The 27,581-nt window shown below is 53.4% G+C and overlaps 1 protein-coding gene across 3 annotated transcripts in view; it reads right to left on the bottom strand.

The window, feature by feature from the left end:
• Nucleotides 1-2,866: 2,866 nt before the first annotated feature.
• Nucleotides 2,867-27,581, bottom strand: part of OGDHL (oxoglutarate dehydrogenase L) — a 31,352-nt gene continuing 6,637 nt past the window's right edge. For all 3 annotated transcript variants that reach the window (XM_059662101.1, XM_059662100.1, XM_059662099.1), the window contains 20 exons: nt 18,680-18,782; nt 18,186-18,301; nt 17,906-18,060; nt 16,989-17,135; nt 15,288-15,378; nt 13,995-14,174; nt 13,739-13,867; nt 12,772-12,951; nt 12,366-12,518; nt 11,788-11,890; nt 11,195-11,323; nt 10,106-10,256; nt 9,051-9,178; nt 8,198-8,376; nt 6,796-6,867; nt 6,594-6,719; nt 6,418-6,490; nt 4,986-5,149; nt 4,690-4,844; nt 2,867-4,237 (listed from right to left, as the gene is read on the bottom strand). In XM_059662101.1, coding sequence (XP_059518084.1) covers nt 4,114-4,237; nt 4,690-4,844; nt 4,986-5,149; nt 6,418-6,490; nt 6,594-6,719; nt 6,796-6,867; nt 8,198-8,376; nt 9,051-9,178; nt 10,106-10,256; nt 11,195-11,323; nt 11,788-11,890; nt 12,366-12,518; nt 12,772-12,951; nt 13,739-13,867; nt 13,995-14,174; nt 15,288-15,378; nt 16,989-17,135; nt 17,906-18,060; nt 18,186-18,301; nt 18,680-18,782 — 2,658 coding nt within the window. In that variant the 3' untranslated portion in view covers nt 2,867-4,113. The remainder of the gene's footprint in view (nt 4,238-4,689; nt 4,845-4,985; nt 5,150-6,417; nt 6,491-6,593; nt 6,720-6,795; nt 6,868-8,197; nt 8,377-9,050; nt 9,179-10,105; nt 10,257-11,194; nt 11,324-11,787; nt 11,891-12,365; nt 12,519-12,771; nt 12,952-13,738; nt 13,868-13,994; nt 14,175-15,287; nt 15,379-16,988; nt 17,136-17,905; nt 18,061-18,185; nt 18,302-18,679; nt 18,783-27,581) is intronic.

A 27,581-nucleotide genomic window follows, 5' to 3' on the forward strand; every position in this document is an offset into this window, starting at 1 on the left:
GACTTCAACATTAGAATATGGGGGGGACAATATTCAGCCCATAACAGATACAAACTACCAAACCTCACTCAAGAGAAAGTAGGTACAATATCTAGCCCTGAATTTATTACAGAAATTGAATTCATAGTTTAAAACCTTCCCATAAAGAAAACTCCAAGACCACATATCTTCACTGGTTAACTCCACCAAACATTAAAAAAAAAAAAAAAAAAAAAAGTAGTACCATGACTACACAAACTCCTCCAGAAAATGGAGATGGTGGAACACTTCTCAACTGATAATCAAAACCTGACAAGAAAAAACGCTACAGAACAATATCCCTCATGCCTAGATGCAAAAATCTTAACCAAAATCTTAACAAATTAAGTCCATCAATATACAAATGGGTAACACATCATGACCAAGTGGGTTTATCCTAGGAATGCAGAGTTGGCTTAATATTCAAAAGTTAAGCAATAAAATCTATCATATTAATAGACTAAGAAAACTATATGATCATATCAATATCTTTGATGCTATATAATTTACTACATATACAGAAGGTGTCAAATTTATTCAATGAATAAAAGATAGTCTTTTCAATAAATGGTATGGGATCAATTTGGTGTCATATGGAAAATAACTCAAAGTTATTTTACTCGAGAGTTAGAACTATAAACTAGTAAAGAGCAGAAAATACAGGAGAAAATCTTTGTAACATTAGGTTAAGCAACAATTTTTATAATAGTTTTACTGATTTTTAGAGAGGAAAGGAGAGGGAGAGTGAGAAACATCGATCAGCTGCCTCCTCCATGCCCCCTACCGGGATTGAGCCCACAACCCAGGCATGTATCCTGACTGGATATTGAACTGGCAATCTTTCAGTGCATGGGTAGACGTCCAACCAACTGAACCACATTGGCCAGGACAAGCAACAATTTTTTTACTTAAGATACAAAAAAATGCAAACTATTAAAAATGATGACTTAGACTTCATTAAAATAAAAACCTTTTTGCTCTTAGAGAAAATTAAAATATAAGCCACAGACAATATTTATAAAACATATCTAATATAATAATAGAGGAATATGCAAATTAGCCAGGATGCCATAATGTCATGACCTATCTACAAGCGGTGGAGAGCTACAGGAGGGCGGGGCAGTGAGCTACCAGTGGTAGAGAGCTACCAGTGGCAGTGGGTGGGGTGGCCAGCTGAGGCAAGCAGCAGCGAGCTACTCTTGCAGGGATTCGTGCACAGAGCTACTAGTATCTAATAAAATATTTGTATCCACATTATATAAGGAGCTCTTATAACTCAGTAACAGGGAGCAAACAATTCAGTTTTAATTAAACTTTTTTATTTGACTTAATTGTATATTTGCATGCAATTGTAAGAACTATATCCCACATGGCCTTATCCAGTTTCCACGAATGACAATGTCTATAAAACTATATTACAAGGTCAAGCCAGGATGTTCACAGGGGTACAGTCAAAAGAGAGCATTTCCATCGCAAGAATCCTGTTTTCTCCTCCTGGGACCCTGTTAAGATGCATTCAGAATCATGGGATCGATGTTCATTCCATGTCGCCTTAAACAAATTCAAAAAGTACATTTTTGCCCTTTGTTCTACTTTCTTAGAATTCCCAGGCCTTGCGTCCAAACTTATTACTTTACATTTCAGCGGTGTCCATTCTGCTATTCAGCCCATTTTTGAGGCTTTATATAAGCAATATTTGGTATTTTCTAAATATCTGAATTTTATTGTTTAAAGTATTACAGATAGTAGTACATATGTCTTTTTTTTTTCCCCATTGACCTACCCCCAGCCTCCCCTACCCCCTGGCACATGCCCTCACCCCGCCCCCCCCCAAGTGTCTTGTATCCATTGATTATGCTTATATGCATGCATACAAGTCCTTTGGTTGACCTCTTACCTCCTCCCTGCTCCCCCGCAACACTCTGATTTTTTTAGTTTGTTACTGTATCACAGTAGCAAGAGCCCCCTTGCCCTCTTAAAGTTATTCGTTTGAAGTCTTTGTTTGGCCCATGAGCTCCATTTTACGTCCAGCGTCAGTTCTTTGTAGTTTGCAGCTCTTTTCATGTGGTTGGTTTTCCTGTTGTATCACAGCAGATGGTCCCAAGCAGTCATTTGCAGCCTTCCTGCATGCGCAAGTGAAGAGGCAGTGTGTGCCTGGGACAGGAGGTGCCCACCTCCCACTGCAGGGCATGAGGGTGCCCTGCACAGCCCAGACGCCTGTGTCCCACCCACTTCACAGCCCAACAGCAGGGGGAGCCCAGACGGCTGGATCTCCATGGCCAAGGATGCACAATACAGAAAATGCTTGCTTCCCAAGGGAAGCAGTGTGGGCTTAGGGACAGAGGTCAAGGTCAGCTGGCAAGTGACCCTAGATAAATAACTTCATGTGAACCTTAATTTCCTCATCTGAAAAAATGGGGATATTCCCAGCATGCAAAGCCACAGTGAAGGTTAAATATTATTTTGTAACTAGAGGCCCGGTGCACAAATTTATGCACCAGTGGGGTCCTTTGGCCTGGCCTGCGGGATCGGGCCAAACATCCCCCAAGGGGTCGCAGATTTTGAGAGGTCTCAGGCCAGGCCGAGGGACCCTACCAGTGCATGATTGGAGTTGGGGAAGGACATGGGAGTTTGGCCAGCTGGGGAGGGACTATAGGAGGGCTCCAGGGCATATCCGGCCCATCTTGCTCAGTCCTAATTGGCCAGACCCCAGCAGTAAGCTAACCTACTGGTCAGAGCATCTGCCCCCCTGGTGGTCAGTGCATGTCATAGTGAGTGGTTGAGCGGCCTTAGCATATTATTAGCATATTATGCTTTGATTGGCTGAACGGACGACTGAACAACTGGACACTTAGCATATTGGGCTTTTATTATATAGGGTATCTGCAAGATGCCCAGCAGAGGACCCAGGACACAACGAACACACTACAGGCAGCTGTAATTACCTTTACTTTGTCACTTACACACTCCTGCCGTGTGACTCAAAGTGTACTCCAGCAAGCTGTGCTTGAGACTAATGGACGGAAACACTCTGTTCTCCAACTTTAGACTGATTTTTCCCTAGGTTGCCTCACGATGGCCAGTATTTCTGGGTCTGCTCCGTGGAAGGCTCATGTCTCCTGTATTCTCCTGTAAGACTCTTCTTCCTTCAAACAACACCTCCTCCTGGTCCCCCAGCCCTCTGCAGTAACGTGTAACTCGGTGAATAAACTGTTTGCAGGTCTCCCAGCTGGACGCCTGACCCGGAAGAGCCAGCGGCAGGCAGATGCGCCTCTTCACCCCGGGCCCAGCATCTAGCACCAAGGAGGCGCTCTGAGACGGGCATAGGAGCATAAATGATTTGCAGAAAACAAACCATCCCTCCTGTGCCACTGCTCCCCCAGCAAAACCAACAGAAGGCTGACGGGTGGAGATACCAACAGACCTGCAAGCTCAGTGGAGGGCTAGTTTACCCTCCACAGGTTAGCTTTTCCTCTTCTCATCTCATGCCTTCTCTAAACCATCTGACTTCCCCTCGATTTTACAACAGGAAATGAGAACAGACAATCTCTCTCAAGCGTTTTTTATTTCTGTCATTGGCGTTCTGGTTTGGTCCACATGCGCTGTGGCTGTATCTCACACTCATCACGACACACTCCACAAATCAGCGCAAGATAAATCACCAGGCACGGTTTTGCTTCACCTGATTGTCACACTGAAGTCTCTATTTCTAAGAGCAAAAGATAACAGTCCTTGAATCTACAGATGAACAAGGACAGGGTGAGTGGCAGCCAGATCTACCAGGAAGCGGGAGACCAAAGTCAGGCTCCGGGGAGGCTGTCTGCAGACAGAGGTGCGAAAAGGTACACAAAATCTCCAGAAAGGCCAGGGCAGCTGGGGAAACACTCCTGATTGCATCCCGTCACCTCCTCTGCTTTCTCAGTCCTAACAGATTCTGGAATAAACACGAAGGCCCACAGAGGCATAAGACCAAATCCAGTGGTGCCTGCTCTACGGCCTCGATCGCTGCGTGAGTGTATTTTACCCTGGGGCCTGAAGGACCCTCCCCAGCCCCAGCCAGCCCCATGGGAAGACCCAGGCAGGCCCTGCCCAGCGCTAAAATGTCTTGCCCTCAAAGGCCTTCAGATTGAAAGCAGTATCCAGAAACTTCTTCAGAGACACCAGGTGAGCGTTCCTGTTTCCCGTGGCCGGTGCAGCCGCTGGGTCACGGCCAACATACCTAGGGGAGGAGAGACAGTGAGGGGAGGGCTGGCCTGGCCTGGCCGCTAGCCCAGGGCTGTATGGAGTCTGATCCCTCTCATCCTGCTATAGAGATGAAGAGCCCGAGGCACCATGAGGCAAAGTTACTGGCCTAAGGCCAAAGGCGGGAGAGCTGAGAGCGTGGGAGGTGGCCTAGGTCAGTTCGCCCCACTGGTGGTCAGTTCTGGCTGCAAAAGGTTTTGCTCCATGAGGTGGTGCTGATGGGGGTCCCTGATGGGGAAGCTGACCTGTCCCCAGCGGTCACAGAGCCAGCAGGTACTATGGTTCCCAATGTGGCCAGAGAAGGACAGTGGCCAGTTCTCGGTGACACACCAAACGGGCCAGGCAAAGCCAGGACGGGGCCTCGGCCCCCACCCCGCAGGCCCCGCAGTGAAGGGTAGGTGGCTGGCTTCCCTGCACCCAGCCTTGTACCATATGGGCCGTGTCCGTTTCAGGATGGTCATGAAGCGTGGATTGATGTAGTCATAGTAGCCCATGTTCTTGTGCTCCTCCTGGCACCACACCAGCTCTGCGCCTGGGTATTTCTCCGCCTCTCTCTTGATCAGGTCGAAGGGGAATGGGGAGATCTGGGGCAGACAGGAAGAAAGGGCAGCGTAGCCCGGGGGAACGAGACAACACAGCTCCCTCGGGCCCAGATCTGACCGGGCCAGGCACACTGCCCAGGGGGCTGGCTATTTGACCTCGTCCATCTCTCCGAGCAGGCGTACCTGCTCCAGGCGCGTAATGGCCACTTGGTCATCCAGGCACTGGTTGCTCCGCTCCTTCACCAGGTCGTAGTACACCTTCCCCGTGCAGAAGATGAGCCGCCGCACCTGCTCCGGAGCCCGAGCCGCGACCCCATCCTCAGGAATGACCCGCTGGAAGCTGGTCCCTGGAGACCGACAGGGCATGGAAGAGGCATCAGCTCCTGGAGGGGCTGGAGCAGCCGGGGAACCAGGCCCGTGGCCCCCGCACCCGCAGGCGCCCTTTGGCCATTAAGACTAGCCCAGGTTTAGATCTGCGGCTGCACTGGGTACCTCTCGAGCCAAATGATGGAGAAGATGACAAATGAAACCTGAGATGTCACAGGGAAAGAAGTGGAGCTGGGAGCCAGAGCCAAGGGCAGAGCCCGGGAGCATCACCGTTCAGGGGCAAGCGGGGTCCAAGGGGAAAGCCCCTGGCGGGGAAATGAAGGTAATGTCGTGCCCCTCTCATGAGCTCGGTCCCTGAAGCGGAGCTGCTCCCCATCCAGTCCAGCCCATTGCTGTGTGCACTGTAGTTACCTATCACCTGCTAAGGGTGAGCAGCTGTCTCCAGAGACCACCACACATCCCTCCCTCCCTTAGCCCCGCAACCAAGCCCCCAAGTCCTAAGTGCTGTCCGTCTTCCTTCCTGAGCTCACATCACGTACCCGGCAGCAGGCCAAGCACGCTGCAAAGATCTCTGGAAAAGCTGCCATGTCCTGGTGTCCCAGGGAGCACAGTGAGCAGAGTGGGAACAGGCTGCCAGGCCCCACCAGAGAAGAGCCAGCCCCGGGCGTCAGCCCAGGCGGCCCAACCCAAGGCCAGAGCTCGGAACTGCCGGCTCAGACCTGCCCACACCACAGGGACACCCAAACACACGCTGCCCACGCTGTGGAGACCCTTCCTGGCCAGACCACTTTCCGGGCAGCTCTACTCTGCCAGCCTCAGGGCCCCACGCCTGCACTCTCTGACCCTCCACTGGCTCACATCTCAATTCCGACATTTGGTAGCTTTATTAGGCTGACCCCTGACTCCAGGTAATGAGGCTGAGAGCTCTGGAGGGGACACTGCGTCCCCAGGGACAGTCATGTTTGGCTCATGAGTGGGGAAAAAGTATTAATGAATCAGTGATACTTACTTTCCTGCAAATGAGGCGGACCTCTACCCGGCCTCCTGCCTCTCAGCTCCCCCAGCACAGCCAGGCCAGCCTGCTGGGACCAGTGCACCCCTGTCCCTGGTGCTGAGCCCAGTCCAGCTGGCTGCCCGCCAACCTCCCCACCCAGCCACGGGTGGGGACCAAGCGGGAGTTGCTGCAGAGCTCACAGAGCCACAGAGTGCGTGATCACAGAGTCCCAGGAGCAGAGGCCGCACCCGGGCCCCAGCCTCCCCTCGCTGCCCAGCATGCCCAGGCACCTACCAGATATCATCTGGTCAAAGCTGGACTTGGCCTTCGGGTGCCTCAGCAGAGATTTGGGAGTGAAGATGATCAGCTGGAAGGGAAACACGTGCCGAGCTGCCAGCTGCCCCCGGGACAGGCTCCGGGTCTGCCCCGCGTGGCTGCGGCTGCGGCCGCGACCAGGGCAGGCGGCTCACCGGCTTGCGGAAGGGCAGCAGGATCTGCCGGCGCAGCACGTGGAAGTAGTTGGCCGGCGTGGAGCAGTTGACCACGATCCAGTTGCAGTCGTAGAGCTGCCTCACCTCGAAGTCCTCCGAGAACGCCTGGGGGGACAGGGTGTGGCTGGGAGGTGGCCCCTGGTGCCCAGGCCCTGACCCAGGGGAAGGCAGGAGCACTCACGGGGTAGGCATCCGAGTCATCATTGCTCATCTGCAGGAACCTCTCGGGCCTCGCCGAGGAGTGCTCCGGCCCCTAAAAGCAAATGCCAGGCGTCCAGGTTGGCCGAGGGGACATCACACAGGACAGAAGCCTGGCTGGGCAGGGACCCTGGTCTCAGGAAAGAGAGTGGAAGGCTCTGGGAGAAGGTGTCCTCACTCTGGAGCCCAGACCACAGGAAAGACCAGGAAGCGGGAGCGGGGTCGGGAAGGCATCCTCAGAGGGGCCCGGGGAGCCAGCACGTGTGGGTGGGCGGGAGGGCCTGGCCGAGGCCTGTCCCCAGCACGTCCGACCCAGGCACAGCTCCGCGGCCCACACGTTAGCCACTGGCCCTGAACCAAGCCCCATGATGCAGACACTCGTTTCCTCACTTTACAGATGAAGACGGTGAGGGGCAAAGAGATTAAGAAGCAACCCCAAGATCCGTCAGCCAGGACAGATGTGACCCAGAGCTGACTCCCCGCCCACCCGGCTCAGGGGCTGCTCTGCTCCACGAGAGCAGACAGCTCAGGGACCTCCAAACTCGCTCCCGTGCAACAGGGGTGACCTGCCCCACGGCGCCACCCGCCCCTCCCTTAGTGGGGACTCAGCAAGGACCCAGTGCCACGGGCTCCAGCCAGGCCACCCCAACCCTCCCCACCCAGCCTGGCTCAAGCTCCGCCAGGAAGAAGCCCTGGCAGCTGGTGACCCTGCACAGGCCACGCCCCTTCTCCCCCAAGTGTGAAGTGGAAACAGGACTGAGGCAGGTCCTTAGTGAGGACTCGGCTGGGTTTACAGGGCATGAAAGTGCTCGCTCAGCACAGTGAGTCCTGGCTCTACACAGCCACGCGCCGGTGCCAGGAGTGACCAGCTCCTTACTGGATCCGAGCCGAGTGGGCCCTCAGGGATATCCCCTGCAGCCCAGCCCGGCCTGCTCAGCGCTCCACTGCTCAGCCTGCACGTCGCCCGCCTCCCTGGGAGGGGACCGGAAGGCAGGCAATGCTGCACAGATCGGGTTCAACTCCAAGCTACTAGCTGAGTGACCTTGGACAAGCTAGTCCACACCTTTGTGCCTCCGTTTATCTGAAAAATGGGAACAGGACTCACTTCATTACATTGTTGGAACGAAAGGTTGTGAGACTGGAAGAGTTAATACACAGAGAGGGTTTGAAACAGTCTGGCACGTAGCAGGCTCAGAGGTGTCAGCTACTTCTACCGCTAGTGACTAGTGTCATCATTTCAGCCGCAGCCACCCAGACCTATGCAGCCCCCCCTAAAGAGACCCCGTGTTCCATGGGCCCAGAAGGTGCGCAGATGCATACGCTCCAACCCTGCATGTGGCCAAGGCCCCCCCCCCCCACCGCCCCCTGGCCCCGGCAGCACTCACCATGCCCTCCATGCCATGGGGCAGCAGCAGCACGATGCCATTGTGTCGCACCCACTTGGCCTGGCCGGTGCTGATGAACTGGTCGATGATGCACTGGGCCGTGTTGTGAAAGTCGCCAAACTGAGCCTCCCAGAGCACCAGGGCGTTGGGGCTGGCCATGGCATAGCCTAGCTCGAAGCCTAAACGGAAGAAACCAGGACAGCCTGCCACACTGTCCCCAGTGCCAGTGGCTCGTCAAGCCCAGCCCTTTCTCACACACCCTCCCTGACCCCCCCACTCCTCCCGCCAGGCCAGGGGGAGCGGGCTCCTTGGGGCCCACGATCTTGCGTCCTGGGAACTGAGGACATGCGAGGGGCACCCTCAGCCGTAGCTGCACGTGGCTAGCTCAGCCTCATCGAGCCAAGTCCAAAGATCCCTGGGGAGGCAGCAGGGGCCATCTACCAAGAGGAGCCCCCAAAACAGGTGCAGGGCTGCTGAGGGGGAGGGGCAGGAGCTGGTCCCTGGGGATCCTGCCTCTAGGAGGAGGCAGTGAGGGAGGAGGCCAGCTCAAGATCAAGCCGAGGGAGAGAATGCAGGGTCCAGTAAGGAGCTGGTCGCTGGGGAGCCCTGAGCCCAGGAAGGGGAACTCGAGACAGTCCCATGTGGCCTCAGCATCCCCATGACTGTGCCAGGACCCAGGTCCACCCCAGGGGCCTCTGAGCCTCTCAGTCCCTCCTGGGCCCAGACCCTGCCCTGCCCTCTCAGCCACAGGGCCCATCCATGGTCACAGCGACAGGGCACCTCAGGATGCAAGCCCCTCTTTGGTCCCCAGGCACCCCAGGCCCGCCCGACCTGCCTGCAAAGTCTGACCCACCCAGGACGCCATACTCCGAGAGGGAGCTGTTGCACACGGTGTACGGGGCCTGGTCAGGCCAAAGGTGGTTCATGGGGACACATGTCCTCCGGTCAACTTCCTGGTCGTGGAGAACGTGGTGCCGGTGACTGGAGAGAAACAGAGCAGGAAGGATAGGGAGCAGGAGGAGGGCAAGCCCTCATCACTGTGCCCGGGAACCTGAGAGTCCCCTCCTCCAGGCAGCCCCCAGCAGTGCCCCACACCTCACAAACCTGAGTCTCAGCTTCTACCTCAAAAAGGTCCCCGGGAGACCGGCCTCAATGACCTCCCCAACCAAGTGCTGGGTGGAGCCCGAGACCCCGAGACCCAGAGACCCCAAGACAGTGCCACACCCCTGGGGCACTCTCCCTGCCCAGGTCCACAGGAGGTACTACCTACACAATGAGGGGACCACCTGGCTGACCCCACACCAAGGAGGACTAACACGCAGCTCAGGGGGCAGTGGAGCTGGACCAGGGCCAGCAGCGATGAGCCCCTGGGACCCAAGAAAGCCGCTCATCACATCCCGGACGCCACGGTTCCAGGACTCACCAGCATGGCAGTGACCACATCGGGTCCAGAACCTCTGGGCCCAAAGAGGAAATGAAGTGGGGACACTGACAAGTGCAGTCCTGTCCCTGGACTCAAAAACTCAAGGAAAAAAGCAAATGGGGAGGCTGGCTGGACAGCAGTTCACACGCACCGTGAGGCCACAGATGACCCAGGCCTAGGCCAGGCCGTCTGCTCTGCATGCTTATCCCCTGGGGTCAGAGAGGTGGCCCAGGGTCCCCCTGATGGCCTGGCCCAAGGGCAGGGGCTGGGGTGCTGATGGGGTTACCAGTGAGGCCCCCGCCAGACAAGGGCCCTCCTTGGGCTCCTCAGAAAAGGCCCAGGAAGAGGAGAAGGGCCAGCTCCACCCCAGAGCTCCCACGATGACGCTGGGGTCCCCAAGCGCAGCTGGCCCCTCAGCTGCCCCACAGGCTCAGTGCTGACAAGGCCAATGTGCACGAGGCCTGGGTCGGAGCCCCTGCCCTCACCTGAACGTGCCCCTCTCCACGTCCTGCCCGCTGAGCCGCACGTGGATGCCCTCCTTGAGCAGGGAGCCGAAGGCCATGTACTCCGCCAGCGCCCAGTCTACCTCCCGCTTCTTGGTCATGTCCGCACGGCCCCACAGGATTCGAGAGAGGCCTACAGGAGGGAAGGGCCAGCCTGAGGTAGCCAGGGCTGGGCCACCCTGCCCAAAACAGCCAGAGCCCAAGGGACCAGGGCCAGGTGTGTGTACTCAGTGCACACGTCTCCCACTGAGCCGGCCCTGGCAGGGCCCTCCTCCAGCACAGCCCTCCAGCCAGTACAGTGGGCAGGCCTCCCTCCCATGCAAGGAGCAGGTACCGGTGGACAGCCACCGGCACTGCGCACACCTGCACACCTGGAGTGGGGTGCGTCCTCCACCACCCACGGGTGGACTGTCCCAACTCTCCAGATGGAGACAGGAGCAGTAGAGGGAAGTCATTTCCCCACAGTCACAGCTATAAGATGCTTGAATTTGAGCCCCAGTGCCCGGGCCATGCTGGGCTCCTGGGGGCTCTACAGCTGCACGGACCCCATGACAAGCACACAGAGCGGTGCCTCAGGACACCTGGGCCTCCAGCACACTGTGGAGGAAACCCTCGGAGCACCCACACGCTGGTCAGAAGGGGCGCAGGCGCCCACCACCTCCAGGGGGCTCTCCGGGGGCCCGAGTAGAGGCCACAGCCACGATTTACAGCCAGCGGCCACGCCCTGGCCCAGGCTCACCGGGAGCAGCAGGGTCACCCTGTCATCCATGCAGGCTGCTGGCAAGCCCAGCGTTCCGCCTGGTAGGCCAGGCCCAGCGCTCCTTCCACGGGAAACCCTGCTCCCCTGCTCTCCGGCCTGCCCCAGGGATCGACATCAGTCTGGTCTCTAGAACCCACCGGGAGTGTGGCACCACCTCAGCCCACCCTGAGAGGAGCCAGGATCAAGGGCACTGCCGACCCACCAGGGACAGTGGGGATGCAGGCCAGGCCTCCCGAACCCACGATGCCATCGCTCTTGGGGCAAGACAGCAGGGACCGTGGCCCACGCTGCAGCCCGCACAGCAACCTCACCCGTGTGGATTTTAAAGTCCTCCAGGGGCACAGAGCTCGCCACGTTGCCGATGTGGGTCAGCACGTCCTCAGGAATGCCCGTGGTTGGACAGGTCATGCTCTTGGGCTCCCCGTCCACGGTGAAGAAGCCTGAGAAGCAGAGGCTCCGTGCGCTTCGGGAGGCGGTGGGGCCTCAGATCCCCGCCAGCCGGCGCCCCCAGCCCAGTCTTCCTGGGCCCACCTGCTACCTGAAGACTGAGCCCAACCTCAGGACTGCGGCAGCTGATGTCACAGCTCCAGCTCCTACACCTGCTACCATCCTTCCCTGGGCCCTTGCGAGAGCCACCCCAAGCCCAGGGCCATCTAGCTCTACCCAGGGAGCCGCTGACCATCCCTCCGTCCTCAGCTCTCTCCACTTTGGTGTCCGCCGGCCCTGCTCAGCCCTTTCTCTCCAGAGGTTGCTGGTCACGGGTACTTTGAGGGCGGTGCCTCCCAGCCTTCAGGAATCAGCCCACAGCCTCGGGGCCTCGGGGCAGGGCTGCAGCCTCGGGCAGAGTCGCTCGGTCCTGGGCCCAGTGCCAGGAGCATCCCGTCAGCCCGCGCCCGCCGCTCACCAGGCCAGGGGGAGTCCAGCCAGTGCTTTATGTGCAGGATCTTTTTGTCTTTGGACCTGCCGTACGCCTCCTCACAGATCCGGTCGTATTTGGCGATTTCCTCCTGGAATCAGAGTGAAGGCAGGGACACTGTGAGCAGCCAGAGCCTGGGTCAAACTGGACTCGAAAGTCGGTCCCCCTCATCACGTTCTGGAACTCTCTCTGCTGGCCTGCAGGGGCCTTGTGGCCAGAGACCAAAGTCTCAGAGTTCAGGGGGATCCCATTCAGCAAGGGACTTGGGGGAAACTCGGGAGACCCACAGTCCTTGCTCTCAGAGCCCCCTCGAGGCGGGAGGACCAACACATCCACAGATAACTGAGGGGACAAGCCCGTCTCAGGGGGTTGCTGCATCCCACCAAGCTGTGTATGTCTGGTCCTCTGTCCCCCTTGTACCTGGAGGCTGTTGGGACAAGGGCCATCTTGGCTGCTTCTGTAAATCACCAGGTCCCAGCACTGGGCCAGCAACATCAGCAACGTCCCCAGGGTCCCGGCTCAGAGGAGGCGGACCCCAGGTGCTCACGAGGCCCACCACCACGCACCTCGAACTCCTGCAGGGTGACCGTGTCCTCGGCGATGAGCTTGTCTGCGTACCTCTTCAGCACGGGCACCTGCTTGTGGATCTGCTTGTACATGAGGGGCTGCGTGAACATGGGCTCATCCATCTCGTTGTGGCCGCGCCGGCGGTAACACACCTGCAGGGACAGCGAGGGAAGGGAGCTTGGTCCCTGTGCCCAGGCAGTGCAGGCTTAGTCACTGCACAGCTGGGGCACATCTGCAGGGCATACCCTTCCAGGCCCCTGAATGCCCCCCGACCCCCCTCACTGACTGTCCCACGTTTTGCTCTTGGGAGCACTGAATCTTGTCTCCCAGGATTCCCAGCCCCAACTGCTTGGCACGGCCAGGACAGGCTGCACACCACGGCCCCGGCCTCAGCCCCAGACCCACCAGGTCCACAACCACGTCTTTATTGAAGGTGTTCCTCCACTCGGCCGCCACGCTGCACACGTATATCACAGCCTCTGGGTCATCCGCGTTCACGTGGAAGATGGGCGCATTGACCACACGGGCCACATCGGTGGGGTATGGTGAGGAGCGGGCCATCCGAGGGTCAGTGGTGAAGCCAATCTGCAGGAGCAGGAGGAAGCGGCAGTGCCATTACCTAGGGCTAGACCCGTGGTCCAGGAAGCCGGGAGGGCTTTGCCTCGAGGTCCATCAGGTGTGCCCAGGAGGCATGTGGGACAGGAAGGGATCTCTGGTGAGCAGCCCCAAGAGCAAACACGGCAGCGGGTGCCATGGGGGTGCCTGCTCTTCTCTGCCATCATTTCATACCGTGGCAGTGAGGAGCACGGGCCCGGGTAAACCCGTCCCACCAGTTACTAACTGTACAACCTTGGCAAGGCACTTAAATTCCCAAACGCTGCTTCCTCGTCTATGTAAAGGTCTGTTAATCCCAACATCACAGGGCTATTCTGGGAAGATTAGGTGACTTAGTGCAAATACTGCAGTTAACCAGGGCTGCCCGGGCTCAGGGAAGAGCTGCTATCACAGCTGCCGGAAGCGAAGGCTGTGAGAGCTGCGCGCTAAGGTTGACTGCCTCACATGGAGCTAAAGGCGGCATCTCACCACGTGTCCAGCCTCTCAGCTCGTTACCCCTGTGCTCCTTCGACCTGACAACTTTCTCCAGGATGATAGATAGACAGACAGACAGACAGACACAGTAGATGGATGGATGGATCTCCCGATTTCACAGACAGGCACCGAGGCTGGGAGAGCCGGCAGCCTGCCTGAGATCGCATACTGGGACACGCGGCAGCGGGATCAGAACCAGGATGGTCTCACTCTTCCCCTCAAAGTGCTGCCTGGATTCGGGGATGGGATGCTGACGAGGCCGGGCATGCAGCCAGACCCTCACCTGGTTGTTGACAACCACATGCACGGTGCCGTTGGTGGTGTAAGAGGGCAGGTCACTCAGGTGGAAGGTCTCATAGACCACACCCTGGCCGGCGAAGGCAGCATCCCCATGGACCAGGATGGACATGACCTGCAGAGCAGAGGGCGAGCTGAGAGGAGCCCCAGGCCCCAGGCTGTGGACCCCAGCCCTGCCCCCTGCACTGCAGACTCAGGGCCCAGCCCTCAGAACTCACCCCTCAGGACCCAGGGGAGCTCACCTTCTTGCCCTGGGCGTCCCCGCGGTAGAACTGCTCGGCCTTGGTCTTCCCCTGCACCACAGGGTCCACAGCCTCCAGGTGGGACGGGTTGGCCACCAGGGACAGAGTGATGTTTCTGTTCGTGACCCGGTTGATCCTCTCATGGTACATGCCCAGGTGATATTTGACGTCTCCAGAGCCCTGGGGTTGGGGTGGACCGTGATGAACCCGGCCCTCCCGCCTCAGACAGGGAGACAGACGGACGGACAGACAGATGCAAGGCCAGTGTGGCTGAAACAGTCCCTGGATTCTGCTCTAGAAAGACCTGTGCTGGGTCTGACCTATACCATCTTGCTGCCGCCTCCCTACCCTGCACCCTGCCCCTCCTGCCCTCAGGGTGGCCCCTGCATTTCAACCACCGTCCTCTTTTCACAGATGATGACAGGGTGGACGGGGAGGCCTCAGTAGGAGGCGGCCGGCCAGCGGCAGTGACAGCAGAGACATGCAGGATGGCTCACTCGCAGGGTGGAGACCGCTCGGCAAACACCAGGCTGGGCCCACTAACTTCCCCACCACGTGACGGAGCCACAGTATCAGGAAAGTGTGACATATTTGATGATCCTGGAGCCGGGAACATCTTTCTACACAATCTACAAACCTCGGAAGCTATGAAAGATGAGACAGCTAACACCTAATACATTTGTCACGGGGGCAGCAAATCCTGCACAACATCAGGGGAAAATCAGGCTGAAAGAATAGTCATAAGACAAATGCAGGCAAAGGGCTAAGTGCTTCCATATGTAAAACTCTTTTTACAAATCAGGGATATACAGCCCAAAACCCCACAGAAAAATGTGCAAAAGCCATGAAGAGAAATTTACAGGGGAAAAAAACATACCATACATGGCTTAAAAACATGAAAAGATACTCAAATTCATAACAAAGAAATATGGTAGAATGCAATCATTTTACACCAATATATTGTCCGAGAGGGAAGGTCAATGAGTAAGGGAGCACGGGGCCCTCCCACACGCCGGGGTGGGCTCCCTAACGTCTGCAACCCTCCGAGCTCCGGCCACGCATCTGCAACGCACTCAGGCCCTCGTCCCGCTGGAAACAGGGCGGCTGGCCGCATACCAGGGCTTTCACCACCAGGGGCCTCCTGCCAACACCCCAGCCTCTCTCCCACTCCTCTGTGTGTCTGTCCATTTCAAGGTCTGTCCAAGCCTGGAAACTCCTGGCCCCGTTCCTCCCCGGTCCACCTCCCAGACACCCAGCTCTCCAGGGGCCCTGAGACCTGGGCTTGGTACCCACCTCATCCGCTGCCTCCAGCTTGGGATCAAATTGGCAGAAGATCTGCTCCAGGTCCTTGCGGATGACGTTAGCCAGCACGTTCAGCCTGCCCCTGGAGCCAGAGGGGCTGGGCTCTCACCTGGCTCAGAGGCCTTCCCTGATGGGCCCTGCTCCCTGCCCACCAGGGACCTATCAGAATCGGCATGCAGTCTGGGGACACCCCCTCTCCAAGGGAGCCCAAAGGAGGCCCAGCCCTCTCATCCTGTCTCAGTCTATAAGGCATGTGAGTATCCTGGCCAGCCAGTCCCGCCTCCTCCTCCCAGACACCCCTATACATCTCTGACTCAGGAGGCCCTCATGATCAGGGAGCCACCAGCCTCATGCAATGCCCACCCTCCCCACCCAAAAGTTGAGCCCAACCCAGTACCTTGGTCCCAATCTGCTGATGCATCACAGTGGCACAAACTACCCCCACCCCAGCCCAGCAGCATGTTGGAGCAGGACAGAGAAGGAACCGGACGGACCCTAAACCAGGAGTTACCAGAGGACCTGTCCAGAGGAGCTGAGGGAGGTCTGAGGGGCAGGGGTCAGGAGAACAGCCAGGGACCAGGGTTCTCCAGCCCGGCCTGGCCCCCAGCAAGGTGCAGTTTACCCAGGGGTGGGCACCAGCCCATGGGGGTACAGCGCATGACTCACCCCAAAGCTCATCAACAGATGCCAGCCCGACACACACATGCCCCGTCCAACCTCCAGCCCCACGTGGCCTGTGGCAGGGCGGCCCTCGCCCAGGTGGGCCTCTCTCCTGTTCTGTGGGTCCTGGGAGCCAGGGGGCCACGGGCAAAGCCCTGCAGCCTCAAAGGCCCCTCAGCGACTATGGAGCCTCCACCAGAGCACCCTCAGCTCCCAGGGCCTCCGCAGGCCAGAGCCTGCCCAGCACCACCTCCTGACCTGACCACCCAGTCCATCCCCTTCCACAGGGCCAGCCACTCAGACCCAGGGCCACTCTGCCTGACCCTCTGGCCGGACACTGGGCACTTCCAGGCCCTCAGAACAGGCTCCCGGCTCCTGGCAGCCAGCCCACCGGAGGGCCCTCCACACTCATCGGGACTCTGAACGCCCCACCTGCTGGCGCAGCCCGGCCTGGCCCACCCGAGAGCAACCGGAAGTGGTCAAGGAAATGCTGGGGCTCTGCCCCCGACTGTTCAGCACATTCAGCATGAACCCACCACCTTCATTTGTCCGGGGCTGCATTCCTGTCAGACCACAGGCTCCAGCCCAGAAGTAACTACCCGACTGCCAAGCCAGTCTCCCGTCTGTATCAAGGCCACAGGGAAGCGGGCAGCCAGCCTGCAGCCAGAAGAGACCTCCAGATCCAGCCAGGGCCGCCTGCCCAGGCTCCGCCCACACTTCCCTAGGACTGGCCCCTGCAGGGCTCCTTAGCCACAGGCACCTCAAGAACAACGCAACCCTCTCCCGGAACCCTGACCCTCCTGGGAACAGCGGCAAGCTGGTGAGACTCTGATCTGGGAGCCCCTCAGGCCCTGGCTCCATGCGCTGTGACCATGTGCTTGGCTCTGTCTGTGATGAGCAGGGATCTGAGAACGGTCCAGGCCACTCTGCCCCTACCCTCTGTCCCACTAACAGCCCTGCTGATTCCCATCCCTGCCTCCACCTCGGTGCCCGGCCCCGAGAAGGAACAGGCGGGGGAGGACGGAGGCCCACCTGTGTGGCATCCCCAGGATGACATTCTCAATCCCCATCTCACTGGATTTGTCAATGATGGTCTTGAGGGCAGGGATCATGACCTCACAGCCCTCCAGGCCAAAGCGCTTCTCAGAGGACCACTTCCGGGCCAGGAAGTCTTCGAACCTGCGTGGAGAGAGGAGGGAAAGAATGGAGAGGCCGCGGCTCACGGGCCATCCCTGGTGGCTTGGAGCAGGGCGCTCAGAACAGGGGAAGGTGCAGAATCGCCTCCCTCCACATAGTCCGGGACCTGCCTCAGACAGCACCAGCCAGGAGCACAGGTCTGAGGGAGGCGAGGGGTCCTCCCAGCTTAACCAGAAACCTCTGCCTGCACCCTCCTGATCCCAGCTACCACCCTCTCTCCCGCTTCCAGCCAAACTGCTCCGGCCCCCTGCCCTCCTGTGCACACATGCACTGCACATGCCCAATCACCACACCCAGACCTCCTCCCGGCTGCGCTCAAATTTCAGCCCCTATACTGCTCAGGATGCCGCGGTGTGCCCAGTGGCTGGGGAGCTGCTCCTCCAGGCCTGGGCACACCCAGCCTCAGAGAAGCCAGCAGCAGCGCCAGGTGGTGCCCCCTGAGGGAGGCCCTGCTGTACGCACACCACACAGGACATCTCTCTGCCCAAACATTCCCACGGCCACTTTCTACCACTTGTGCCCTCGCTCGGCATGCCTCCTGGATCCCCTCCCTGGCCACCTGCCCAGCTCTGCCTGAGCACCTGGCCCGATGCCCCTGCTAAGCCCTCTCCCCAGCGAGGGGCAAGGCCCATGCAGTCCTGCCTTCCCTTGCCAGGCATCCTCCTGGCTGCTCAGTCAGGGCCTGGGCAAGTCGAACAGCCCTGGGCAGGCCCCTCCAGCCACTTGGCCGCGCGGTGGTCTGAGCGCCTGACCTCATGGAGCGCACCAGCCGGGCCAGCAGCCTCCGCTTCTCCTCACTGGAGAACTGCATCACGCCAGGGGTCTCGAACTTCTGCCGAATCCACTGGCACTGCTCCACGTCGTTGATGAACATGAACTCCAGGCCGATGTGCTGGCAGTAGGTGCTCTGGGGGGACAGCCAGGAAGAGGGACAAATGCCCCGGCATCTGGAACAGAAAAGGCAGCACCTCCCGCCCCCTGGCAGGCTTGAGAGCTCCATCAGGTGTGGCCCCCACACCTGCCCGTGCTCACCTCCAGGCGCTGAATGATCTCCCGCAGGGAGAGGGTGTGCTCGGAGCCTCCGATGAAGGTGGTCGTGGGCAACTGGAACTCCTTATCCAGGTCAGCCTCCCGCAGGTCATAGAAGGCTGGGCAGAGCCCAGGAGGCAGAGAGGAAAGAGGGATCAGGCCCGGGTGGGGCCCAGCAGTATCCCTGCTGCCAGGTCCCGCCTAAGCGCAGGGAACCTGCTGCAGGGACCAGGGAGTGAGAGTCAGAGCTCAGCTGCCACCACAGGAGTGAGCCCGGCAACGTCTCTCAAGCTTGCCGAGCACGGTGCGCCCCTAGGGAAGACGGGGAGACGCCCTCACAGGGACACTGTGCAGTAGATGGGCAAGGGTCTGAGAAAAGCTTCCTGGGCTGCTTGCGGAGCTCCAGGGCCCACTGTGGTCCTACAGCCCCTCACTGTGCACAGGCACCAGCTGGCTCTGGCATCACCGGGGCGACAGAGAAGGGTACCAACTCTCACCCAATTTATCGATGCTTGTGATTAAGTCTGAGGGTACAAAGGAGTCCAGGTCTGCATCCAGAATGCCCAGGGGGTCCAGCTGCGCCACATGGTGGCCCCGGATCTGGGAGAAGGGAAAATGTCAGGGCAGGGCTGGGACACAGCTGGACAGACGCTCCCCAAGAGCAAGGTTCTGGGGCCTGGCCCCCCACCTCGCACTTCAGAACTTCAAGTTTCCACATGTCTCCAGCACCCAGCACAGTGCAGGTGCCTCTAAGCCACTGAGGTGGCAGGAGCTCAACTCCATACCAAGGACAACACGCAGCTTCGAAACCAGGAAAGGATGCATAGACCAAGGCAGTCACTACAGCACTATTAGGAGCTGCGAAATCCTAGCGATTTCCCAAGTGTCCATCACCAGGAGACTGGCACATGGCTATGGGAAATCCACAGGGAGGGCTAGAGAGATGAAGAAAACCCCACCAGCTGCAAGGAGGGATCCCCACAAACAAATCACAGAAAAGTGTGTGCCCTAAGCGCCCATTGCCTATGAAAGGGGAGCTGCAGTGAGTGTATGCATTTGCATATATTTGTGTATATTTATAAATGTATACATGCATCAGAATAAAGTATAAAATAAGAAAACTATGAAGTCTGAAAAATTATTATCTATAGGGAAAGGACGAAAAAGGGTAGAGTGGCTGGGCTAGAAGCTAGACTTTTAAGGATATCTTGCTTTGAAGACTTGAGTTTGGAATCTTGTGAATATTTTATATCACTATAAAACAAAATTAATTTTTAAAATTGAAAGTAAAACAAAACAAATGAATTAATGCATCCATTTGGCGGCATGACTCACAGAAAGGAACTATTCCAATTGACTGATAGACTATTCCCTAATGACACACAGAACTGCGGGGAAAGGCTCAGAAATTCATTTCTACTATCAATCAGTGGTGTGGTGATAGAACTGTATTCTAAGGCTGTTGTATGGGGGTTGTAAGAAAATCAAATAAGTCATTGTATTGCTTGCTGTCTTGGAGAACCTCTGTTTTTGTCAACTTTAAAAAGAAATGATGGGCCCTGGCCGGTTTGGCTCAGTAGACAGAGTGTCGGCCTGTGGACTGAGGGTCCTGGGTTCTATTCTAGTCAAGGGCACATGCCAGGGTTGCGGGCTCGATCTCCAGTAGGGGGCATGCAGGAGGCAGCCAATCAATGATTCTCTCTCATCATTGATGTTTCTATTTCTCCCTCTCCCTTCCTCTCTGAAATCAATATATATATATATATATATATATATATATATATTTTAAAAAGAAATGATAGCATAAGGTTGATAAGGTCAAGGGTAAACCCTAAGTCCCACATTTGACACATATAGAAGCATCAATATAAACCCATAAGTATGTTATGTTTTTTAAAAAATACATACTTCCTGGCTACAACCACTGAAAGGCCCAGAAGTCACGACCAAAGCAATGGCAGTGAACTACCAGCACTCCCTGAACTGGCTGGTCCCAGGGCTGAGCAGAAATGCACAAGGTGAGCTCGGAGCACTTTGCTATGACAGGCAGCAGAGAGGAGCTCAAACACCGGGGGCTGAGAGCAAGGACACTCTGAGCATGATAAGCATAACAGCTGCAGCAGGCGGAAAGCGAGCAAGTACGTTTAAATCCCTGCATTCACATCATACTAAAAAGATGGAAACCTTCATTGGACATTTTTGAAGGATGCCAGGGAACCACCTCATAATTTTGAAAATTTATCAATAAAAAGAAAAATCAGACATTGATCTTGCCTTTTCTATACAATTTATGCCTCAGAAATAAATGGAGTTACAAAAGGCCGTTTCTCTTGATAGCAGTATTCCAGGTAATAAACAGAGAAAGACTGAATTAGAATACAGTGGGGCCTTGACTTACGAGTGTCCCGACTAATGAGTTTTTCGAGATACGAGCCATCTCTCGGCTGATTTTTTGCTTTGAGTTGCGAGCTAAAATTCGGGTTACGAGCCAGCTTCAGATACCCCACCGCTAGTTGGCGCAGCGAACGTCACAGTGAACGCCACAACATCATCATGTGTCTCACTCGTTCACTTTAATGATTTGACATACGAGTAATTTGAGTTACGAGCTCCGTCACGGAACGAATTAAACTCGTAAGTTAAGGCCCCACTGTATCACCATTTTTACCACCCCTAATGAATCAATGCGTCCAGGAAGTAACCATCCATAGCTGCTGTGTAATGAAGTACCATCAGCACCAGGAAACTGATTTTGAAATAAAAATAGAGTCAGATCTATACTGAATAAAGCTTCTAGAGCCAACTATCGATGTACAGAAATTACATAGGACAAAGGGACAGATGGAGTGACACCAGGGTATGTAATAAGTAGAATCCAGACTCCAGATAATTCTAGAGGACAAACAACCTGGTTTCTAAAGGAAGGAAGGAAGGAAGGAAGGAAGGAAGGAAGGAAGGAAGGGAGGGAGGGAGGGAGGGAGGGAGGGAGGGAGGGAGGGAGGGAGGGAGGAAGGAGAAGGAGGAGGAGGAGGCAGAGGCGGCAGCAGGGAACACAAAAAGAAATAGTGAGCCTCACCCTAATAGTGGCTCAGTGGATAGAGCATCAGCCTGCGACTGAAAGGTCCCAGGTTTGATTCCGGCCAAGAGCATGTACCTGGGTTGCGGGCACATCCTCAGTGGGAGGTGTGCAGAGGCAGCTGATGGATGTTTCTCTCTCATCGATGTTTCCAACTCTCTATCCCTCTCTCTTTCTCTCTATAAAAAATCAATAAAATATATTTTTTAAAAAAGAAAGAAATAGTGAGCCTTAACCAGTTTGGCTCAGTAAATAGAGGGTCGGCCTGCGGACTGAAGGGTCCCAGGTTCGATTCCGGTCAAGGGCATGTACCTTGGTTGCGGGCATATCCCCAGTAGGGAGTATACAGGAGGCAACTTATCAATGTTTCTCTCTCATCGATGTTTCTAACTCTCTATCCCTCTCCCTTCTTCTCTGTAAAAAATCAATAATATATATATATATATATATATATATATATATGTTTGGTTTTTTTTAAAGAAATAGTGAGGAACCCACAGAGTACAAGAGACTTAAGGGCCACATCAATTTATCACAACCTCTGGCTTTATTTGGATCCTGATCCAAAGAAGCAGTAGAAAGAAATCATAAGACAAACAGGCAACATCAATAGCACCTGAATATTTGATAGTGGAAGTTTAGAGACAGGAGGCAGTGTTAGGGAAGGGCGTCCATGGGAGAGGAATGCATCCGTGATGGGCAGAGACGCTCCAAGCCGCCAGGTTGTTTATCTCACATACACAGAGGATGGAGGAATGTTACAAGAGAAGGGGAAGAAGAAGAGCACCGGTGAGCTTTGAACTTTGAAACTGATACCAAAGGGGGAAAGTGGCCAATTAGGAAAGTACGGGGGACATGAATTAAGGAAGGGTCCAATTAGAAAGTGGAATGAACAAAGAGCTGTGAGCATTTATAAACCCACAGACAAAGAGGCTCACTAAATTGGTTTTTTCCCATTTTAGAGAGCGAGCAGGTTCTTTCCCTTTGGGGGCCCCTTCCCAGAGGGAGTTTGTATATGCTCGCAATAAACTTCCACACCGTTGCTTAAAAATCTTTTAGTCCGTGAATTTATTATTCAACATCGTGAGACAAGAACCCACAAGGAGAGTCCATTTGCAATTCCACGTATCAATAGCATTAAGAATTACTGTTATTCAATCCAAAACCTATGGGACACATTGAAAGCAGTCCTGAGAGGGAAGTTTATAGCTCTACAGGCCTATCTCAAAAAACAAGAAAAAATGGTAGTAAATCATCTAACTCTACAACTCAAAGAATTAGAAAGAGAGCAACAAGAAAACCCCAGAGTGAGCAGAAGGAAGGAGATAATAAAGATTAGAGCAGAAATAAATGACATAGAGACCAAAAAAACAATACAGAAAATCAATGAAACCAAGAGCTGGTTCTTTGAAAGGATAAACAAGATTGATAAACCTCTAGCCAGACTCACCAAGAAGCAGAGAGAGAGGACCCAAATAAATAAAATCAGAAACGATAGAGGCGAAATAACAACAGACCCCACAGAAATACAAATGATTGTTAAAAAATACTATGGACAGCTTTACTCCAACAAACTAGACAACCTGGAGGAAATGGACAAATTCCTAGAAAAATACAACATTCCAAAACTCAATCAGGAAGAATCTAAAAATCTCAATAGGCCAATAACTATGGAAGAAATTGAAGCAGTCATCAAAAAGCTTCCATCAAACAAAAGCCCAGGACCAGATGGCTTCACAGGGGAGTTTTACCAAACATTCAAGGAAGAACTAAAACCTATCCTCCTCAGACTACTACAAAAAATTCAAGAGGAAGGAACACTTCCAAGCTCATTCTATGAAGCCAGCATCACCCTAATACCAAAACCAGGTAAAGACAACACAATGAAAGAGAATTACAGGCCAATATCCCTCATGAACATAGATGCCAAAATCCTCAACAAAATCTTAGCAAATCGGATCCAGCAGTACATCAGAAAGATCATACACCATGACCAAGTAGGATTTATCCCAGGGATGCAAGGATGGTACAATATCCGCAAATCAATAAACGTGATACATCACATAAACAAATTGAAAGAAAAAAACCACATGGTCATATCAATTGATGCAGAAAAAGCATTTGACAAAATTCAACACCCATTTTTGATAAAAACTCTCAGCAAGGTGGGAGTAGAAGGATCATACCTCAACATAATAAAAGCCATATATGACAGGCCCACAGCCAACATCATACTCAACGGACAAAAACTAACACCATTTCCCCTAAGAACAGGAACAAGACAGGGATGCCCCCTCTCACCACTCCTGTTCAACATAGTACTGGAAGTGTTAGCCATTGCAATTCGGCAAGAAGAAGAAATAAAAGGCATCCAAATTGGAAAAGAGGAAGTAAAACTGTCCTTATTTGCAGACGACATGATATTATACATACAAAACCCTAGAGATTCCATCAAAAAGCTACTAGACTTAATACATGAATTTGGCAATGTAGCAGGATACAAAATTAACCCCAAGAAATCTGAGGCATTTCTATACACCAATAGTGAACTTTCAGAAAGAGAGATTATAAAAACAATCCCGTTTACCATTGCACCGAAAAAACTAAGCTACCTAGGAATAAACTTAACTAAAGAGGTAAAAGACCTCTACTCAGAAAACTACAGGACGTTGAAAAAAGACATAGAGGAAGACATAAACAGATGGAAGAACATACCGTGTTCATGGATTGGTAGAATCAACATCATTAAAATGTCCATACTACCCAAAGCAATCTATAAATTCAACGCACTTCCCATTAAAATACCAACAGCATACTTCAGAGATCTAGAACGAACTTTCCAAAAATTCATCTGGAATAAAAGAAGACCCCGAATAGCTGCAGCAATCCTGAAAAAGAACAAAGTAGGTGGGATCTCAATACCAGATATCAAGTTGTATTACAAAGCCACTGTTCTCAAAACTGCCTGGTACTGGCACAAGAATAGGCATATAGATCAATGGAATAGAATAGAGAGCCCAGAAATCGGCCCGAACCAATATGCTCAATTAATATTTGACAAAGGAGGCAAGAACATACAATGGAGCCAAGATAGTCTCTTCAATAAATGGTGTTGGGAAAATTGGACAGATATATGCAAGAAAATGAAACTAGACCACCAACTTACACCATACACAAAAATAAACTCAAAATGGATAAAGGACTTAAATGTACGACAGGATACCATAAAAATTCTAGAAGAATCCAAAGGCAAGAAAATTTCAGACATATGCCGAAGCAATTTCTTCACTGATACAGCTCCTAGGGCACTTGAAACTAAAGAAAAAATGAACAAATGGGACTACATCAAAATAAAAAGCTTCTGCACAGCAAAAGAAACCATCAACAAAACAACGAGAAAACCCACTGTGTGGGAAAACATATTTGCCAATGACATATCTGATAAGGGCCTAATCTCCAAAATTTATAGGGAACTCATACAACTTAACAAAAGGAAGATAAACAATCCAATCAAAAAATGGGCAAAGGACCTAAATAGACACCTTTCAAAAGAGGACATTCAGAAAGCCAAGAGACATATGAAAACATGCTCAAAGTCACTAATCATCTGAGAGATGCAAATCAAAACAGCAATGAGGTACCATCTCACACCTGTCAGACTGGCTATCATCAACAAATTAACAAACGACAAGTGCTGAAGAGGTTGTGGAGAAAAAGGAACACTTGTGCACTGCTGGTGGGAATGCAGACTGGTCCAGCCACTATGGAAGACAGTATGGAGTTTCCTTAAAAAACTGAAAATGGAACTCCCATTTGACCCTGTGATCCCACTTCTAGGAATATATCCCAAGAAACCAGAAACACCAATCAGAAAGGATATATGCACCCCTATGTTCATAGCAGCACAATTCACCATAGCTAAGATCTGGAAACAGCCTAAGTGCCCATCAGTAGATGAATGGATTAGAAAACTGTGGTACATCTACACGATGGAATACTATGCTGCTGTAAAAAGGAAGGAACTCTTACCATTTGCAACGGCATGGATGGAACTGGAGAGCATTATGCTAAGTGAAATAAGCCAGTCAATAAAGGAAAAATACCACATGATCTCACTCATTCATGGACAATAGAGACCATTATAAACTTTTGAACAATAATAGATACAGAGGCAGAGCTGCCTCAAACAGATTGTCAAACTGCAGCGGGAAGGCCGGGGAGGGTTGGGGGGCAGGAGGTAGTGGGGTAAGAGATCAACTAAAGGACTTGTATGCATGCATATAAGCATAACCAATGGACATAAGACACTGGGTGATAGGGGAGGCTAGGGGACTGTCTAGGGCGGGGGGATAAAATGGATACATATGTAATACCCTTTGTAATACTTTAAGCAATAAAAAAAAAAAAGAATTACTGTTATTATTTTTAGGTGTGATAATGCTATCGTGGCATAATTTTTTTTAATATATATTTTATTGATTTTTTACAGAGAGGAAGGGAGAGGGATAGAGAGTTAGAAACATCGATCAGCTGCCTCCTGCACACTCCCCACCGGGGATGTGCCCGCAACCAAGGTACATGCCCTTGACCGGAGTCGAACCCGGGACCCTTGAGTCCACAGACTGACACTCTATCCACTGAGCCAAACCGGTTAGGGCAACGTGGTATAATTTTTAAAGAGCCTTTATCTCTAGAAATATATGCTGAAATGTTCAATTAAGGAAATATGACATCTGGGGTTTGCTTCAAAATAATCGGTGGCCAGTGGGTGGAGCCAGAGGTGGGTAATAGGTGAATCAAGGCTGGCACTGTGTTGTGTGGGGTTCGGAACACAATTCTCTACCTTCCAGGTTTGAAAATGTCCATAATAATAAGTTTGGGGGCTTTCAGTACTGTGTGCAGGTGAGTCAAATCAGAATTCTGCCTCCTACTTGTGGCCCCTCCCCCGGGTGCTCACCATCTGGCCCAACCTTGGGCAGGTACAGAGTAGGTGCCTGAATCCAGAGACTTGTCTTGGCTAAAGAACAAAGCGCAGCTGGAAACTGTGCCTAGAAGAAAAGGGCCTTAGGCAGCACTCTAACTGTTACTTTGTGTGTAATACAGTTTTACGTTCCTTGCTCTTTGTTTTCAAAATCAGTGGTTAAGATCATGTTCTGCTTCTTTCGCCCAGTCAGAACCACAATTACAAACACTGCTGCTTGCTCCAAGGAGTCCCACAATCCATTAGTCCTCAGGCCAGCGAGGGAGCCCAGTGCTACCTCCCTTCCCTCTCCTGCACACAGGCTGCAGCTGCCATCCCACACACAGTGCTTCCTTCAGAGGCAAGGCCCTGTCCCCATTGGCCAGGGCCTCCCCCGCCAGCTTCTGCGGCAGCCTGCTGCTCCCTCCCGTGGAGTACCTGCCAAGGGCGCCAGGATGCCCCCGCCCTTCCTTCTGCACGTCTGTAAAATGACTTTCGTACCCAACACATTCGGCCACTGATTCCCAGAGAGATCCCAAACAGTAACACTAGTTTTGCAGTTAACACCCAGAGCAGCCCTCCAATTAGTCCTGTTCAGTCAAGACTGGGAATATGGAGCATCATTAGGGCTCTTTGGCAGGGGAGGGGCCCAACATGGGGACCCACGGGGAGAGCATAAGTCTCCAGAGCAGAGCAGCTGGTAGAGGGAGAGTTGTTTACTGAACTATTCATTCATTCCATAAACACTAAGCACCTGCTTTATACCAGTCCCTTTAAAATGGAAGAAAAGGCCTTTCTTTTTCTTTGCTGTGACCATCCACAGTTTGAGAAGCACCTGGTAATTAAACCCCAAGATTGTTAGCTCCTCAGCTCCTCTGTTCAAGCTGCAAGACAAGTTACTCTCAAGGCTAAATTCTTACATACATCTCCTCCCTGCTGGTTTGACAAGCCAGGGAGGGCTAATAGAAAGTTCCCTTCTGCCCTCCTCTTCAAATAATCCTCTTTAAACTCTTCCTAACTTTTGCTCTAAGAATGTGTTACAGGCGTGGGAAAACTACTGATAAGACACCTCCCTAGGACATCTGCCCAGACCATGTCCTGCAGAAGTAACAAAGACAATCCCTCGGATGGCTGCTCGATTTCACCTAGCAACAGCAGCCGCTGGAAAATCCCCCTCCCTCCCTTGTATGGTTTTTGTTCTTTGCCTTTTGTATTGATTAGCAATTCACTGGCCCTTTCCCTCGGGGAAAGTAAACTAAACTCTCTCTCCTCTCAGTTGTGTATTCTTTCACAGCCTGTGGTCACCGGCCAAAATCCTGACACCTGCCCTCTAGGAATGTTCAAGAGAAGATAATAGACATTA

Source organism: Myotis daubentonii, chromosome 13 (assembly GCF_963259705.1).
Source record: "Myotis daubentonii chromosome 13, mMyoDau2.1, whole genome shotgun sequence".
Lineage (NCBI taxonomy): Eukaryota > Metazoa > Chordata > Mammalia > Chiroptera > Vespertilionidae > Myotis > Myotis daubentonii.